This window comes from Contarinia nasturtii, unplaced genomic scaffold (genome assembly GCF_009176525.2).
Source record: "Contarinia nasturtii isolate CC-2019 unplaced genomic scaffold, AAFC_CNas_1.1 Cnas_scaffold_4084, whole genome shotgun sequence".
Lineage (NCBI taxonomy): Eukaryota > Metazoa > Arthropoda > Insecta > Diptera > Cecidomyiidae > Contarinia > Contarinia nasturtii.
In genome coordinates, this window is record NW_022201380.1 from 308,768 (window position 1) to 326,032 (window position 17,265).

The 17,265-nt window shown below is 34.9% G+C and overlaps 4 protein-coding genes across 5 annotated transcripts; 2 read left to right on the forward strand and 2 right to left on the reverse strand.

The window, feature by feature from the left end:
• The first annotated feature begins 100 nt into the window (after nucleotides 1–100).
• LOC116350431 (centrosome-associated zinc finger protein CP190) lies at nucleotides 101–6,160 on the forward strand. 2 transcript variants are annotated; one of them, XM_031782227.1, is made up of 3 exons: nucleotides 101–283; nucleotides 2,488–3,371; nucleotides 3,525–6,160. In XM_031782227.1, the coding sequence occupies exons 2-3, from the start codon at nucleotides 2,534–2,536 to the stop codon at nucleotides 5,738–5,740; spliced, it is 3,054 nt and encodes a 1,017-aa protein (XP_031638087.1). In that variant the 5' UTR covers nucleotides 101–283; nucleotides 2,488–2,533; the 3' UTR covers nucleotides 5,741–6,160. The 2 variants fall into 2 exon arrangements, with proteins under 2 accessions (XP_031638087.1, XP_031638088.1); XM_031782228.1 differs by lacking the exon at nucleotides 101–283 and adding an exon at nucleotides 1,370–1,484.
• Nucleotides 6,156–7,016, reverse strand: LOC116350433 (cytochrome c oxidase assembly protein COX16 homolog, mitochondrial). The gene is made up of 2 exons (XM_031782230.1): nucleotides 6,542–7,016; nucleotides 6,156–6,479 (listed from the first exon to the last, which is right to left on the reverse strand). Exons 1-2 carry the CDS (start codon nucleotides 6,664–6,666, stop codon nucleotides 6,293–6,295), a joined length of 312 nt encoding a protein of 103 aa, XP_031638090.1. The 5' UTR covers nucleotides 6,667–7,016; the 3' UTR covers nucleotides 6,156–6,292.
• A 421-nt stretch (nucleotides 7,017–7,437) lies between these two features.
• Nucleotides 7,438–12,374, forward strand: LOC116350432 (protein AF-9). Its single transcript, XM_031782229.1, has 4 exons — nucleotides 7,438–8,065; nucleotides 8,134–8,321; nucleotides 8,810–9,040; nucleotides 9,435–12,374. The coding sequence occupies exons 2-4, from the start codon at nucleotides 8,138–8,140 to the stop codon at nucleotides 11,519–11,521; spliced, it is 2,502 nt and encodes an 833-aa protein (XP_031638089.1). The 5' UTR covers nucleotides 7,438–8,065; nucleotides 8,134–8,137; the 3' UTR covers nucleotides 11,522–12,374.
• Nucleotides 12,375–13,236: 862 nt separating this feature from the next.
• On the reverse strand, nucleotides 13,237–15,422 carry LOC116350346. Its single transcript, XM_031782111.1, has 4 exons — nucleotides 15,287–15,422; nucleotides 15,019–15,117; nucleotides 14,728–14,943; nucleotides 13,237–14,645 (listed from the first exon to the last, which is right to left on the reverse strand). Exons 1-4 carry the CDS (start codon nucleotides 15,312–15,314, stop codon nucleotides 14,464–14,466), a joined length of 525 nt encoding a protein of 174 aa, XP_031637971.1. The 5' UTR covers nucleotides 15,315–15,422; the 3' UTR covers nucleotides 13,237–14,463.
• Nucleotides 15,423–17,265: the final 1,843 nt, after the last annotated feature.

Below are 17,265 nucleotides of genomic sequence, written 5' to 3' on the forward strand. Positions count from 1 at the left end.
ATATGATGTTGATTCGCGTGTGTCGCCCTCTTCAAATGTTTGGTGCGCGTCATTTATAAAAGGCCTATTGAAAGCTTGCTGTTCAACGACTATTGTCTACTTTTTTTGGTCGTCCATTAGTTTTATGTCGTAACACAACGCCACAACAGCTAAATATCAAACAAGATTTGTTGCCAGTCAAAATAAAACAGTAAATAAAACAATCGACTGAATATTCGTTGTGTATTTGAATTGCACCGATAAAATTCACCAAAAATCCATTGAACGATAGCGAGAAAAAAAAAGTGTGTAAATGTTATTTTTTGTTTTGGTTTTGTTAAAGAAATAATTAAATTTTTGTTTTTTTTTTGTCAATATTTTCGTCAATCTTGATCGAGAAGAGAGTAATTGGGGAAAAGAGAGAAAGAGCGAAAATAAGAGTATACAATTTGTGACACGAATGTTGAAGAATGAGAAAAAAGTGCCGATATGAAATGGAAATAAATGCGAGAAAAAAGATGCAAACGAAAGATAGAACAGCGAATAAAGCCGATTGAATGAAAAAAATGTTTATAATTATTTGTTGAACACCGTATGTGTGTACGTGCATCGGTGCACATAAGTCGGCGTGTAAGACGAAAAGAGAGAAATAATAAATATAAAAATATCACTGCGTGCAATGAAAAATGCACCGAAAACTAAACAACATTCATTCATACGTCGTGGAAATGGAAATTCAAAATCGTTCATCAATTGATTGAATACAGTGCCGCATTCTATATCAAATTTACGGGACTTTTTTTTAATTCAATCTTCAGCACTGAAAATCATTCATATGAAAACACGAACGATATATAGTACAAAGTCATTAAAGCCATTTGCCACACACATTGTGCCACCTATTTTCTATCTATATATGTGTGCTTCGGCTGTAGTTCACACACTTTCCACACCACATATCATGGGCATATTTAATTGGCAGCACCGTCGGAAATATTGTGTGCTTTGATTCTCTTTTCGGCAGCTTCTCTCAGTTCGAGTGTTTCAACCAATTCAGGCCAACATTGAGGCGCTGGTAGTTGTCTTTGTGAAAGTTTCATTCGATTCTCCATTTTATATATATTTTTTTTCTTCTGTTTCGGTTTTTCTACTCAACGTAGCACGTACGATTATATACACCACACACATTGGTTTGAATGGTGATATTTCCCATTTGAGTCGCATTTTCGTTGTTTAGTTTGTATTTTTGCCGCTTGTCAACTCTCGTGTGAATAAGCTGCGATACAACTCCTAAAAGTTTCGAAACATTCATTCACCAAAATATTCAAGTACTCAATTTCATATGATATATATAGATTTTCTAATCGTATCGGGATTTTAAGTAAAAAACAAAGACATCCAACAATTCGTGTGTGAGGGCTCAAAGCTCGCGGTTATTTTGAAAACATACACAATTTATACCGTTTTTCAGACCGATTCGGATTATGTCAAAAGCTGAATTCAAAGTACAGTTTTTAGGTTTTTGATAATATTCGGATATTTAAAGAAAGTTTCATAATTTACAGACATTTATACGGAATCGAAGTGATAATTTATGATAATATATGTGTGCAATTTTGATATGATTCTTTTTTCTCGTTTCATTAATCGCTGTTTTTCGTTCAGTGAATGTGAATTGTGAATGGTGAAATGGAATAAGATATAAATGGCGAAATAATTATTATTCAATTAATTTTACATTAGAATTAGACATCAATTTGGACTTTGTCATTTCTTTCTCTCTTTATCACTACGATTTTTTTATTTTTGGTTACTAATTTTTTTCTTCTTTTTGTGATTTTTTTATTTTTTCATATTTGAAAAAAAATTGATTTCTCGAAAATTTTAACTATTTTCCAGAAAAATACATAAAAATTGGATTATTTTCATTCCCGATTTTTTTAAATTTTTCTTTTGATTGAAATTTTTCGTAATTTTTTTTTAAATTTTTTTCTGCTTTTTTGGTTATTTTTTTAATTATTATAATTTTTGTAAAAAAATCTAGGGGCTTTTATCTTCAAATGTATACGATTTATACTGTAAATAGTGAACTATATTGCAGAATCATCTGTAATACGCGCAAATAAATGTGCATAACTGCATATATTTGGTGTATATTTCGTGTATATTTCGTCTATGGCATGTTTTTTCATTCTCTTTTGTGCGGATCTTCTTCGATTCTGTGTAGCTATACTGTGTATGTGTGTACACTGCAGTTTGAAATACATCTTATTCACTGGTATAGGCGAGAAATTTTAATCGTATATATGATGAATAGGACGTGAATATTGTGTATAAATTTGTATGAACGAATGATGAAAGCCCCTAGAAAAAAATGTTTGTATTCGTGAAAAATCGTTTGAATTTAAAATAATTCGTTTAAAATTTAGAAAAATTTCTCAATTTTTTTGTTTTTTAATTTTTTTACGTATTTTTCTAACAATTTTTTGTCTCCTTTTTATATTTTAGATATTTTCACCGTTAATCACCATCAATAAGAAAATAAACCACAAAAATGGTTGAGGTAAAATCCGTAAAGGTGGATAATTGGGGTGTATTTTTCCTCCAAAAATTGCAAAATTTCTTCAACAAAACGGACTATTGTGATTTGACATTGCAGTTCAAGGATAATTCGCAATTGAAAGTGCATCGTTTGGTTTTGAGTGCTTGTACAGATTTCTTCAATGTGCTCGAAACTCAATACAATGTCCAAGACGATATATTGATAATGCCAAAAGATTTGCAGGCCGATGTTGTTGTGCCAATCGTGAATTTCATGTACACCGGCACATTGGAGTTTGAGGTGAACATGTATCCTCGTCTCTTAAAAACGGCCAAAGACATGAATATGACGGTTCTTTTAAAATTATTGGATGCCCACAAGCGAACGGTGGGCGAATCGCTGCGTCAGCAACAAGTTAAAGCGCCAGTTTTATTGAATAAAGGTGCCGTTGGAAATCAACGTGTGACAAATACATATTCAAGGCCGTCAGCTCCACAACGTACCTATACACAACGTCGTCCAGCACCAGTAGTTACAAAGACGGTGAGTCCGCGTGGTCCGTACGGCGTTCAAGGCGTTAAAGTAAAATCGGAAAAATCACCGGTTAATATTATTCGATCCGCTCCATCAACGTCGTATATTCGCAAGAATTTACCCGAACCAGTTCAATTGGTGGCCAAGTATGCGGCATCGGGTTCGGTTAAGGGACCATCACGCTTTGAATGCACCGATGATGTTAATACTGACGCGTTTGAGAGTTCATTTGATAACATTTCTTATGAAAGCAAACCATTGACTACCAGCAAAGAAGACGACGATGCCACATTTGAAAAGGTCAAACGTAGCGCAGGTGAGACTGAGTTTTCTCTTTCTTTTTCCATCTTTCAATCAATTTTCACAGAAATTCTGTAAATAAATCAATGAAATTTAATTCAAAATCATTTACTTCCAAGAAAAATTCCCGAAATTTGAATAAAAACTCATGTTCATCTCTTTTCTTCAGCCGCCGTAAAACGTGCATATTCATCGGCCAATTCGTCGATTGCGTCACCGCCGGAAAAGAAGCCAAACATCGAGGACATAAAAGAGTATACTGAAGCGCATCGTTTGCGCAAAGACATTGTGGCCCAAGAAGTCGACGAAGAAATGGACTACTATGCGGAAGATTTCCAGAATGCTGACGACGACGATGAAGAAGATGGTGGCGAAAACGCCGGCAGTGTTGTTATCAAAAGTGATTCCGGTGGTGCGGTAAATCATGCAAAGATCATCAGTGAAGTATTGAAAAAATATCCACACTTGGTGAAAAATAACAAAAACATCAAATTGAAAATTTTGCAAAAAGGAAATAGTCCGGTGACTGTGTCTGCAATAACAAAAGATCCATCAACAATTGCAACGAGCAAACAACAAGCGGCTGCAAAACAAAGTAAATCAATAACGGTTCAATCAAAATTGCCGTCAAAATCGGAGGTGACCGTCAGTAAATTGGCTGCAACGTCAACACCAAAACCGGCACCAGCTGCACAACCGAAAAAAATCGACAGTCGTACGATGCATGCCTTAATTGCAAAAGGTGCAGAAAATATGACCGGTCCCTGGTTATGTTTAGAATGTGGCGTTGATGGTCGTCCCATCTCCATTCCCAGTTACAAAAGTTTCCGCCGTCATTTGACCAATATCCATAAGCAAAAGATTGATCCACGCCTGTGCGAACATTGCGGTCATCGGTCAAGCAAACGTAACGATTTATTCTATCACATGATGATAAAGCATCAAATCAAACCGCCGACTGATTTAACTTTCCCGAAATGTGGCCTGTGCACATTTATCGCTCTCGATCAGGTTGCGTTGCGTAAACATAAAGAAGAAGATCATCAGTCGCAAGGTCAACAGCATTGCATTTACTGTAACAAAACGTTCCAAAAGGAAATTCAATTGTACGCACACATGCGAAGCAATCACAAGGAGCGTGCCCAAGAAGATGGTGTCATGGACTTTTCCGATGAAGAAACATACGAAGATGATGCCGATAAATATGTTCCAAATCATCCGGAAGCAACGCAACCAACCAGCGGCGAATCGAAAATCAAAGTTTTGTCAAATATCACATTGCCGGCCAAAGGTCAGTTTATAATCGATTCACAGGGTGGTGGTAATGTTATTGTTGCCACAACAACGGAAAATATCAATTTGGAACCAAGTTCGGAGGCTGAAGGTTTGAGTAATGTTGCATCGGGCATCGCCACCAGTCTTGCCGTTTTGGATACAAACGCACATTTAGACGCTGGTGAAACGTATGAAGAAGACTTACAATCGCAATACATTGAAGCCGCCATGGCCGATGTGCATGGTGAAATTTTAAAGAAAGAAGCCGAAGAAGAGGGAACTGAAGTCGTTACGAAATTCATCACCGAAGAAGGCAGCGAATTGGAATTGACGGCCGCACAAAAAGCACAATTGCTCGAACAACTCCAAGGGCAAGAAGGTCAATTGTCGGATAATGTGGTTATGGTATTGGATGCTGGCTATGAACAAACCGGTCCCGAAACCGATGTAAACAATACAAGTGCCGAAAGTATGGACGTTGATGCACAAAGCCAACAAAGTGCCGAAGATCCATTGGAAAAAGGCGATTCGACCGAAGATGAAATGGCATCGATGGAAAATGTTAGTGCCGATGAAGATTCACAACAAGATGTTGTACAAGAACAAGACGCATCAAATGATACGGAAAAAACTGGCGACGATAAACCGGTGAATAAATTGATTTCTGCGTTGGAAGGTGAATGGACGGAAGAAGAAGAAGAAGAGGCCGATGAACAAACGACAACAGAAAAATCAAAACCAATCGAAACAAAAACCGATGAGAAATCAACACCATCCACGGTTAAAGCAAAATGTAAACGGGATGAGAACAGTGAGAGTAAAACAAGCGATAAAGGCAGTAATGATAGCGCAAAAAATATACTCGACGACTGGGATTCACAGGAGAAATTCGATGATGAAAGCGAAAAAAGTGTAAACGAAGAAAAAATCGAAGAAGATGCTGATGTTAAAGCAGAACCAACCATCAAAAGTGCGGACAGCAGTGAAAGTAAAAATGCAACCGGCAATGGTGGCACGGAGAAAGCGGAGAAAAAACAAACGACACAGAAAAACGAATTGAAAACACTTATTACTTCCGATTGGGGCGATGAAGATGAAGAAGCATTCTAAATGAAAGCAATCACTCACAACACCTTTTAAAACACAATCTATACGTATATACTATATCCATGGAGAGTTCTTTTTTCAGAATCAATGACATAAGTTGTACATGTTTTAATGTCGACACAACGTAGCAATGTAAAACCATCAAATTTTTTTGTTTCTAATTTAAGATATAAACATTTCCCCAATTTTAAGAAGAAGAAAAAAAGTAATTTTATGAAAATAGTGTGTGTTGGCGCTATAAGAAGTATATTACGAGGGCTACAACTCAATTCATCGGTCCGGTGTTTAGTACGATTTTTTTTTAATTTTTAATTTTTATTTTTACATTTAAAATTCTTATTCAAATTGTATGCAATGCATCACCAACCTCTACTCGATTAGCAATAGCATGAAAAAAATAATAAAAAATCTATAATTTACAAATTCCTATTTTTATTTTTTCAATAATAATGTCTCAATAATAAAACATTAGTTTCTACATTTAAAAAAATGTTTACATTTTTTTCTTTCACTTTTAATTTTGCCACTTTGCCGTGTGTCGAAAGTGGGATAAAGTTACTTTGCCGGGTCTTCATCGAAATTCTCCTCCCATGGACGTGGGCCTCGCTTTTGTTCCCACGTATCAATGTCCATTTGTTTAATCTTCTCATACTCGCTTTCAAGTGTAATATCCTCTGTTGATTTGAGTCCCATTGCTTCCAGCTCTTCTTTTGGCACTTGTTTTACTTTACGATACTTGTATCTAAAGACGGACAAAAAAGACTGATTAGGTTATGTTCACTGATAAATATTGTAATTGATTACCTAACTTCGCCGAAATGTTGCAAAACAAATGGTCCCAAGACCACAAGTGTAAGCAATGGCAATCCATAGTTGAACATACGATTTCGCTTCAATTGCACTTTTAATCGTTCGAACAAGTCTCTCATTTCGGTGGTCTTTTGTTTTGACTTTTTCGCACACAATGTTTTGATATTACACACACTCCAATGTCAATGGAACTATGTGTAAATATAGCTGTTTAAACAACAACACTTATTTGTTGCTACACCAACCAATTTTTCAATGCCACAATAAAAAAAACTTTCGGTCTTTCAAGAAAAAACAGAGAAACATTTCATTTAAAACATCACTCGTTCGGGCGCGAATCATGATGAGAATTGAATAAAAAAAAAGATTTAAATGGAAATATGTGTGCAATCTGTCAACAATAATAGTACACAATGTTCGACATTTGAAAGTGTGTAGATGGCATTGTGTCGGTTGAATATCTCTTTTTTTACAGCACAAACAAAGGAATAGTTTGAAAAAGTTTGATATGATAAAAAAAATCGAATTATTGAAAATGAAAAAAATGGTGCATCTTTTGAAAATGGGATTTTTTGGTGCGTGAGAAGTAAATTTAATGGATAAATCATCGTTAAATTTGACATGTGTCAAAAAGAGATGATTGGCGCCGTTGCTATACTCACCACACCAGTACAAGACGATATCGTATGTTGGTGTGAGCGAGAGCGAGTCAATTCAACGGAGCAAGTGTGCATTTGTGGTGGTGTGTCTGTATACATAAATGTGTTGTTGCCGCCTTGCAAGAGAGTCACAACTGATACACATACATTGACATTTGGGAATGGAGTTTTTTCTCACTGTCTGTCTCTCTTTGCACACACACACCGAGAGAGAGATAGAGAGAGTATATGTGATATGACACTAATTGAATCGCGCAAACAAAATATTCTATATATCGACGGAGCCTCTCTCAATCTGTCGAATTAAAACTTCATTTAGAAAACACCACATGAAAGTCTGATTGTGTGTTGCATATTTTCAATGATATAGCGTGTTTATAATAATTGTGTGAGCCCGAAGAAGAAAAAAAACGCAAATTTTCGCAAAGAGCAACGAGCAATATATCAACAGAGTGCTATTGATTTGTGTCGTGTGTGGTTTTTTTATTTTTGTTGTTGTTTTTGTTGAAGGGAAAATAAATTCGTCGCATTGAGAGGGAGATTGGTTATTTACTCAGGTGCCGATAAAGGTGGCATTAAAGTTCAATATTGGTTCCGGTGGACATATATAGTTTTTACTTTTTTTTAATATTTCATTTGCACATTCAGCCGAAATGTTTTATCCATACGATCGGCTCAATAAATGTCAACAAATAAAGTAAAAAGAAAAGAAATCAACACACACACGCACACCGAATAATACGTTGAATTATCGAACATTTCGCAAATCGATTTAGCACGGCCTCATGTGATTCCGAGTGGCCGCCGAATTTTTTTCTAACCCACCCCGAACATCACCGTTTTTTTTTTCTCGTTTGAAGTATGACATGCATGTCAAAATCGAGGTTTCGCTTTACTAAATGTGGTTTTTTTTGGTTTCGTTAACAGCAAAATGCGAATAATAAAAGTAGTTCTTGAAATTGGCCATACGTCACATCTGAAAAGCAAAAAATCACCAGACGGATTCACACACGATTGGGAATTATTTGTTCGCGGCGCTGATGGTACCAATATTAACCGATTTGTTGATAAAGTTGTCTTTAATCTACACGATTCATTCCCAAAACCATGTCGAGGTAAGCAATTTTTTGTACCATGGCTTCAGACAGAGTTTTTTTTTGGAAATTTGGTTCAATCACAAGTGACAATACAGGACAGTGCTTGCGCAATGTAACTGTTGGTTTCTGGAAGATTAATGTGGTTATTTATAGACAGTGTGTGTTTATATTTGGAGGAACATTCATATATTATTTATTTGACAGTCTAAAAATGGATTTTGGAGTGGCATTCACCATTTTTGGCTTTAGAGTTCAATATACGCTGTTCAATATTCAACCATTCGGTTGAACTTTTTCTTCTACAAACTGTTGATAATAGCAATGTTTACATTGTTATAAACACAATCAGTGGTAGCAAAATAGTGTTTGAACATTTTTCCGCCAAAAAGATCTCAAATACCAATTATTTGGAGCAGAAGCTATTTTAAATTTCCAAGAGAATTGTTTCTCTGCGCATATAAATTGTAATGACCGAATGTCTAATATTGATTTTGTTCTAATTTCAGTGCACAAGGAACCGCCATATGTATTGAAAGAGTCAGGATATGCCAGTTTCAATTTACCAATTGATATTTACTTAAAAGCGGGTCCACGTGATGATCCCAAGAAGTACTCAACCACATATGATTTGGATATTTACAAAACAATTGTAACAAAGCATCAGATCATCATACAAAATCCATCGACTGAATTTCGGAACAAACTGCTAGACGGTGGTGGCATTGCAGTCAACGATGGTAAGTTGCTTTTTTTGAAATCGAAACAAAATCAATTTGAACAGTTTTCCGTGAGACATGTGGATGAAGAAGGACTGGGAGCGGGGAAAGGAAGAGCGAAAAAAATCATTTTCTTTCTTTGGTCATGGATCGAGCCACTGACGATACTTTTTTGAATATTCCACATAATCTTTCCGGTGACACGGAACCGCTGAGCAAAGACTGTGAATTGATTTTGATGCCGACAAAGGCTAGAATTGATTTTGATTTCTTCTTACTTTTTTTACTTTTCCGCACACACATAGTGTGCAGTAAAGTAATGTGCGTGAAAGAAAGGAATTTTGTTTCTATCTGACCCCCATAACTACAGAAAAAAAGCATCAATTTTTCAAGTCTTTATTTCCTTACTCCGCAGGTCATATGGACGATCGAATGAGTTCACAGCAGCCGGATTCAACGACAAAACCTCGTCCGCAAAGTAGTGGCGGTGGTGGCAGTGGCGGAAGTAGTGGTAGTAGTAAAAAGCACAAGATCAAAAGTGATGATATAATAAAACCGACGACAAGTACATTTGAAAATTTATTTGGTTCGCCGATATTGAATTCAAAAAATTCGCCCGATCCAAAACTCAGCAATAATACAAACAATAGCAGTAGTAGTAATAAAATACCAATACCAAGTAGTGGCAGTAGTAAAAATTCATCACAAAAACCGTCAAAAGATCGATCTTCGGAAAAGGGTAGCAAAGAGAAGCGGGATAAAAAGGATAAATCGGGTAGTACGCCAAAAGAGGGTAGCAAAGAATCGTCATCGAAGGCAAAATCGGACGAAAAGCATGAGCGTCGTGAGGAGAAGCGCAAAGAGAAAAGTACAACAAAAGATCGTGAACGAAGTAAGGAAAAATCATCAAAACGGCCACCAAGCCCAAAACCCACTAGTCGCAGTCCGAAACGGTCTGCCTCACCGCCACGGGCCAGTTCAAGCAATAGCAATCGACACGAAAGCATTCATATGAAATACGAGGAAAAATCGCACAGCAGTAGTTCGGGTAAAAAATCGAAAAAAGAAAAACGCGACAAGTCAAAAGAGCGTGAACGATCTGGCGATAAGAGCAAAGAGGTCAAGCATCAAATGCATGCAGCAGTAGCTGCAGTGGCGGCCGCAGCAACAGCAGCTGCAAATAAACAAAAGGAGGAAAAATTGTCGAATAAATCGATGGAAAAGCTGAATGGTTCGAGTAAAAAAGATGAAATCGATGGAAAAGAACGTGATAAAAGTAACAAATATCGTAATCACGACGCAAAACCACCGTCACCGTTGGATGTGGTGCCGGTAAAAATGTCAACGCCAATCGATGCAAAGAAATCACACGATAAAGACGAACGCAAGCACAAACATAAGAAAAAAGACAAAAACAAAGATAAAGATCGAAAAAAGTCGAAATCAAAGGATATATCCGATGAGAGTCCGCTGTCAACGTCATCATCAAATCGAAAACATTCAAATGCACCAACACCGAACGCACAATCGAATCGCTTGTCAAATACAAAATCGAATGCAATGACCACCGTAATGCCACTACAATCCAATCAATTAACCGATAAATCATCGAGTGAATTCGATGACGATGAATACCATGATCGGATATCGCCAAATAAACCGGACAAAGTAAGCAGTTCAAATGATACAAATCAATCGTTGGACCATCTAATGGAGCCCATTGCCGATGTTGTCACACCACGTACCGTTGTTGAATCACCGAAAAAGCATGGTGGCGAAAAGTCATCGGGCAAAAAAAATAAAGAACCAAAATCCAATCAAAGTTCGGCATCCAAAGAAGAAAAGAAGAAAAAACGTAAAAGTAAATCGGACAAACAGAATAAGCATGATGAGAGTGTTGGTAGTTCAGGTGGTAAGCGAAAAAATCAATCGCCAATGGTTGATGAACCGTCGATTAAATTTTTAAAGAAAGACGATGAAAAAATGCCAAAAGTTAAAGATGACATTTTACATGAAGCGACAAAAATGTTTCCGGGACGAACACCGCCAGTGCCACAATTGGCCGCATCACCATCCACACAAAAATTATATCATCAATCGCCCGACTCATCGAAACAGGGACTGAAACGAAGTGCCGAAAATTTGATGAACAATCAATCGTCAAAAATTATCGCCCATCGATCACCGTCGTCAGCATCATCGTCACCGATATCGTCGGATGGTGAAACATCACCACAGCGATTACAACAGCAACCACCACCGCCGCCACCATCATCTAATACACCACATTCGACTGAATCGCCCGGTGAAAAACAATATATCGCTCAATTGCAAGCATTACAACAGAAAATTTTGACACTTAAAGACAACGATGAACTGCAACAAGTCGTTGAAATGATTGCCGAAACTGGATGCTATGAAATTACAAACGAAACATTCGATTTTGATTTGTGCGCTCTCGATCGCAACACCGTACAACGGCTTCAAGAACGACTCGGCTGATTAATGGGCCATCCGGAACACATACACTCATTTCATCAATCGCTTTTTTTCTTTGTTTTTTTTTTTTTTTTTGTAACAAAATAACCAATTGTTTTTTTTATCGAATCGACAATTGAGATAGAAAATCTATATAAAGACAGGGTTATTATATTGTACTTCGACTCGTTTAATACCAGTTAAGAATGTGCATTACAATTGGCCATCATCCAGAGAAAAAAAAATTAACAATATTACTATTCGTTTCATCGAATAATACTATATTTGAACATATATTTATATATATATATCGATTACCTCATGGTAATAGCCGCAATACGGCTATACGTTAATGTCTTTTCGGTCACAATAGAGTGTACAACCTTTACTACTTCAATTGAAGTAACATTTTGAAAATATACACACTCACAAAGGGAATTTTTTTTTGAATTTAACAAGCTAAGAATTAATAAAATAATGTACAGAATGAAAATTGATGGTGAAAAATGTCTAAATCAAAGAAAATGAAAGCAAATGCTTAGTGAATAAGGAATTATCTCGTGGACCAAAAAAAACACTTATTTAGATAAGGAAAATCGTACTTATAATAGTTCTCCCAGACATCCCCATTTTTTGAATAAATTTGATGCAATAAACAAAGGCAAAATCGAAAAAATGAAAAAAAAAAAGTTGTTATGAAGCAAAAGAATTGCACTGGAGTCGACGTTTTGACCATTCCCTTTGAGAATCATTTCGTCGATCAATTTTTATTGCTGCAGAAAAACACATTGATTCCATTCGATTTAAATTTAGACCTTTTGATAAAAAAAGCAATTTTTGACACGATTAACCTTTAGGAAGCTTTAGATTTTCTAAAATGTTTCTCAGCTAATTTTCAATGTTTGATTTTTTTTATTTTTTCAATTTTTTTTAATATCCTTTTTTTGTTTTTAAAATGTGAATTTTTTAATTAAATTAAAAATTTTTGAATACTCCAAAAAAAAACTTTCAAAATTTTTTACAGTTTTTTTTTTCTAAATATAAAAATTAAAACGTGAGTCCACTGCGAGATATTTCCTTTTTGTGTTGCTTTTCCATTTTTTCCAAATCGAATTTTTCTCTTAATTCTTATATTATTATTTATTGAGTGTTATTTAAAAATGACAATTTTTTTTTAATATTTATAATTTTCTGGAGAGTACGAGCATTTTTATTTCCAAAATTTGCCATCGGAGAAATCCTATTCTCCGGGGTGAGCATTTCCGTGATATAATCCATGGAAATAACGTTAATTGAAAAAGTTCTCATTTTCGATCATAAAAATTAAGCAAAAATACTTTACATAATACACAGTGGTGCGAATGTGTAAATGAAATGTGTCATGGAATTGGTTTGAAAATTTCACAAAATGGAAATTAATCCGATGCTCAGAAAGACTGGATTTAATTTATTTTTTAAAGAAAAGAAAATCCTTTAAAATAAATGGTTAATAAATCGGGTATTGAGCTGACCATATAAATTGGTATAAGAAAATAAAACTCAATAGAGAAAAAAAATAGACCGAACTATTATAAATCAAAATATAAAAAAAAATGCCAAACAATAAAATTACACAGCATATTCTATATATAGAAAGAAATTAGATGCTCGATTTAATACACGACCATCTTTCAATATTCGTTGTTATTTACCGTATTAAGTACAGTTGAATAAATGAAACACATGGACTTATAAACATATTGAAGAGAAAAATTTAAGGCATTTTTATTGATGGCTCTGATTCAGAGAAAAATTATAGCATTTTTGTTGATAAACATGTTTGAATGTTTCTTCAGTTGATAAAAAATAAAAGCGTTTATTGGCATCATCGACTTTGCAGGTACAAATCAGCAATGAATTCGACATTTCAGGTACTAATATCTGTAGATAGAAAAATTCGTCCAAAATCAACGAAAGAAATAAGTAAAAAGACCAAGAGTATTGTTTGGTAAGAGTTTTTCGTTTCCATAGAATGACTTTTGTCTTTTTCTTTTCATATTTTCCATTTTGTGGCACTCAAGTTATAGGTGTCTGTCAGAGCTTACAGATTTACATTTTGCAGTAACACATTACAATTGTAACGAAGCATTACTGTGATGCTATTACAATTGTAATGTTAGATTTTAGAATTACCAGTAATAGCTATTGCTATTCTTACTGGCAATGCTTCGTTACAATAATAATGTGTTACTCAACGCTGCCACTAATGTCAAAAATCCAACATTAATATTGAGACTTTTCTGAAGAATTAACTTTTGACTGCACAAAATGCAGACAACGATTTTCTAGCAAAATCGAGAAAAAATTGCATGAGGATCGATGCAAGAGTCGACGATATGAATGTTACATCTGCTAAATTTCAGTTCGCGATTCAATGCTATTAAGAAGTCACATGCGTAACAATCATACCGGTGAGAAACCATTTCCATACAAATGGTGCGATGCCAAATTCTCTCTGAAGTTCAGCGCTAATTTCCACATGAAGAATGTTCATCGTCAAAAGAAGTGAAGATCAGCCCAACCCGATCACTACACTCCACACCAATGGATTAAAACAACATATATTCATCATTTACTCGCGACCATTTCATTCAATGTACTTTCTCTATTCAATAAAATAAATTGACATAACATTTCCAAATCATTATCATCAACTGAATTGAATCAGAAATGTCATAAATTCAAATAAAATGCATTGAATAAACCCATCCAAAGTTTTCTTCATTTGCATCTCTTTCACTCCTCATTCTTTGTCTCCATTCAAAACGTTGAAATAAAAGATAAACACTTCAATTCAATTGAACGCTCATAGATTTGTTGTTGTAATACAAAATAACATCGAATAAAATAACAACACACAGTTTCAAGCACGCTTTTTCATTGTAACAATCGATTTTGTGCATACAAAGCAGCGATTACATTTTGTCTTAACGTGCATGTGGATAACGGCCTTGTGCTTTTTCTTGCCACTTCTTCTTGGTCTGCAAAATTTTTCCGAACCAAAGGGCAGCGATACCGCTATCAATAGCTCTGTCTTGTACGTCTGCCATCAAAATCGTCCTAAGCCCGCCAATGATACCCAAAACACCACGATACCATATTAATGAGCCTTTGAATGAATGAAATTTTTTCGATAATCAATTGAAAAATTATTTTAAAATTTTGATTTTATTATTATATTTCATTATTACCAATTTGTGCGCCATATTGAGTTGTACTGTCTGGATTTATGCTAAATTTCATTTCGTAGGCTGTAACTAGTTGAAGCATTGATTTCGATGTCCTAATGAAATGATTAAATTTGCACAAACGTTCCTTATGGTCTGCGCTGTTTTTTATTTCATCAAATAAACTCCACATCACGTTGTGTGCCGTGTTGATATCGTTGACGGTGTCATTCCATTCATCTTGAATTCAAAAAAATGGATTTATTTCAAATATTAAATTAATGTTAATGTCGCATCACAAAATAGTCATGTTACCCGTTTCCGTAACGAAATATAAATGTTCCAGCTCAGTCTTTATACGAAATTCATTAGTTTCATCAGCTTCCATTTTTATAAGTATATCCCTTTCAATTTCTATAACCAATACAGCACACGATCGGAAGACACAAAACAAAAACGAAACAAAATCATGCATATAATCAATAGTGAATAAAATACACATTATAATATATTTTATACATTTTATGCAACGGTAGGAATTTTGAATATCTTTTGCACATAAATGTAAAAAAAACGAACTTACCAGATATTGGTGTTTGATAAATCGACATTTTAAAAAAATATTTGAGGAAAAATGATGAATTATATACAAATTTGTTGTGGAATATTTTTATTTCTGAACTGTCAAAGTGGATGTGTCAAACCTCTTGGGCATTAAAACAAACCAGTTGTCCGACCCCAACTGGCAACACTGAAGCATATATACAAAACTTTGTGCATGAATGTGTTTGTTCGATCATCTTTCAGCTTTAATTCTATTTTCATTGAGTTGTTGTCGTGTTGTGCACTTCAATCCCGGCCATCCAATGCGGTATTTTGCCATTTTTCGGATTTTATTGTGTAATAAAGTTTTCACTTTCATTCTCACTAATGTGGGGACAACCAGCGCCATCCAACGGTAGCTTTCTTCAGTCTAAAAAATATTTTTCGAAAAAAAAAATGCCAATGCATTAACTAATTTCTAACAAAGGGGGAAGAGAGAGAAAAAAAATGTTTTTCTTTCCTCGACATAAAATTGTGGTATTTTGTGAATGTGAGAGAAACTGGAAGTCAAAATCAATAACACAATAAATCGATGGAAATTTTTAATAAGTCGTCGATTTAAAAGTCCCAACCGGCTAAGCCTATGAAGAGACAAAATGCGAATTCCCCTCCTCTGTGCCATCTTGTATTCCATAGTTGAACTCAATTTAGTTACAATGAATTGAATCGAAAAAGAGAAAAAAACAACAACAGTAACATGGCTACATAGATCTGTTGACCAGTGAGATACGTATAACAATGGAATGAAAGAATGAAGAAAGCGTATATGTGTATGTATGCATCAGCACGCATAGATGTACAGCTCTGTGTGGCCGTGCTATTGTTGTTGTTTTTTCTCTTTTTCATTTCAATGCTACAGAATTAAATTCAGTTTTTCGATCTAATTCGAACTAATGTGAGGTGGCGCTGATCAGCTGCGTTCGCATAAAAAAGTTCCCAATCTCATATACGTCAACCCCGCTTGAAAAGTCCCGAGGCTTTGAAATTGATTGGGTTGATGAGCAATTTCAATGATGAGCTTAGAGCGGACACAGACGCCATCTATTGTAAATATATTTTCAACTTAAAGTTGTGTTGAAAAGTCTCAATATTAATGTTAGATCTTTAACAATACGGGTAACATATTGTTATTGTAACGAAGCATTACTGTAATGCTATTACAATTGTAATATCAGATTTTTAGCATTACAGTAATATCTAATACAATTGTAGTAGCTATTACAAACATTTATGTTAATGTAATGGTTAGTAACATTACAACTTTAATGCCGGTAAATCTGTCAGAGCTTATTAAAGTCCAGTTCATTTGAAAATATCGCCACAGAAACACGTTTATTTCATTCTGCAGCAATTCGTCCTCTCACCTTCAAATAAACACCAGCGACATTCTTCGTTTAAGCATTTAAATAAATTAACATTGATTATAGTTGTCAGTTTGGTACTTCAACGACGGATTTGGTGTCATTTTATATGATCCGCGCACATTCATTGCGACTGAGTTCAAGTGATCAAAAATTGTATTCAAGATGAGTGAGGGAAAACGGCGAAAGATGAGTGAAGAAGACGGAAACCGAGTGCTACAAGTGAAAAGTCAGAAGTCAAAAACCGAGTTCTGTGCATTGAACGATGATTGTATTCTACATATTCTTGACTGGTTGTCGATTAAAGAACTCGCAACAATAAAAAATGACATGCAAACGCCTTTATTTGCTCGCAAATGATCATTTTCGTAACACATATAAATATAAATTTGTTTGTTTAGATGCAAAATTTAAAAAGCCGGATACCAAAGTTTAAAAAAATTATTCAAAATCTTTTGCATTTCATATGCCAAATATAGTAAGGTTTCATGCAGAAATTGAGACTTTTAAACTGATTGGAGAGAAAATGAGTCAAAATGTAAAATGTATGTTTTTCATCTGGCTGAATTTCAGAAACAAAATAAACACTAAAGATTGT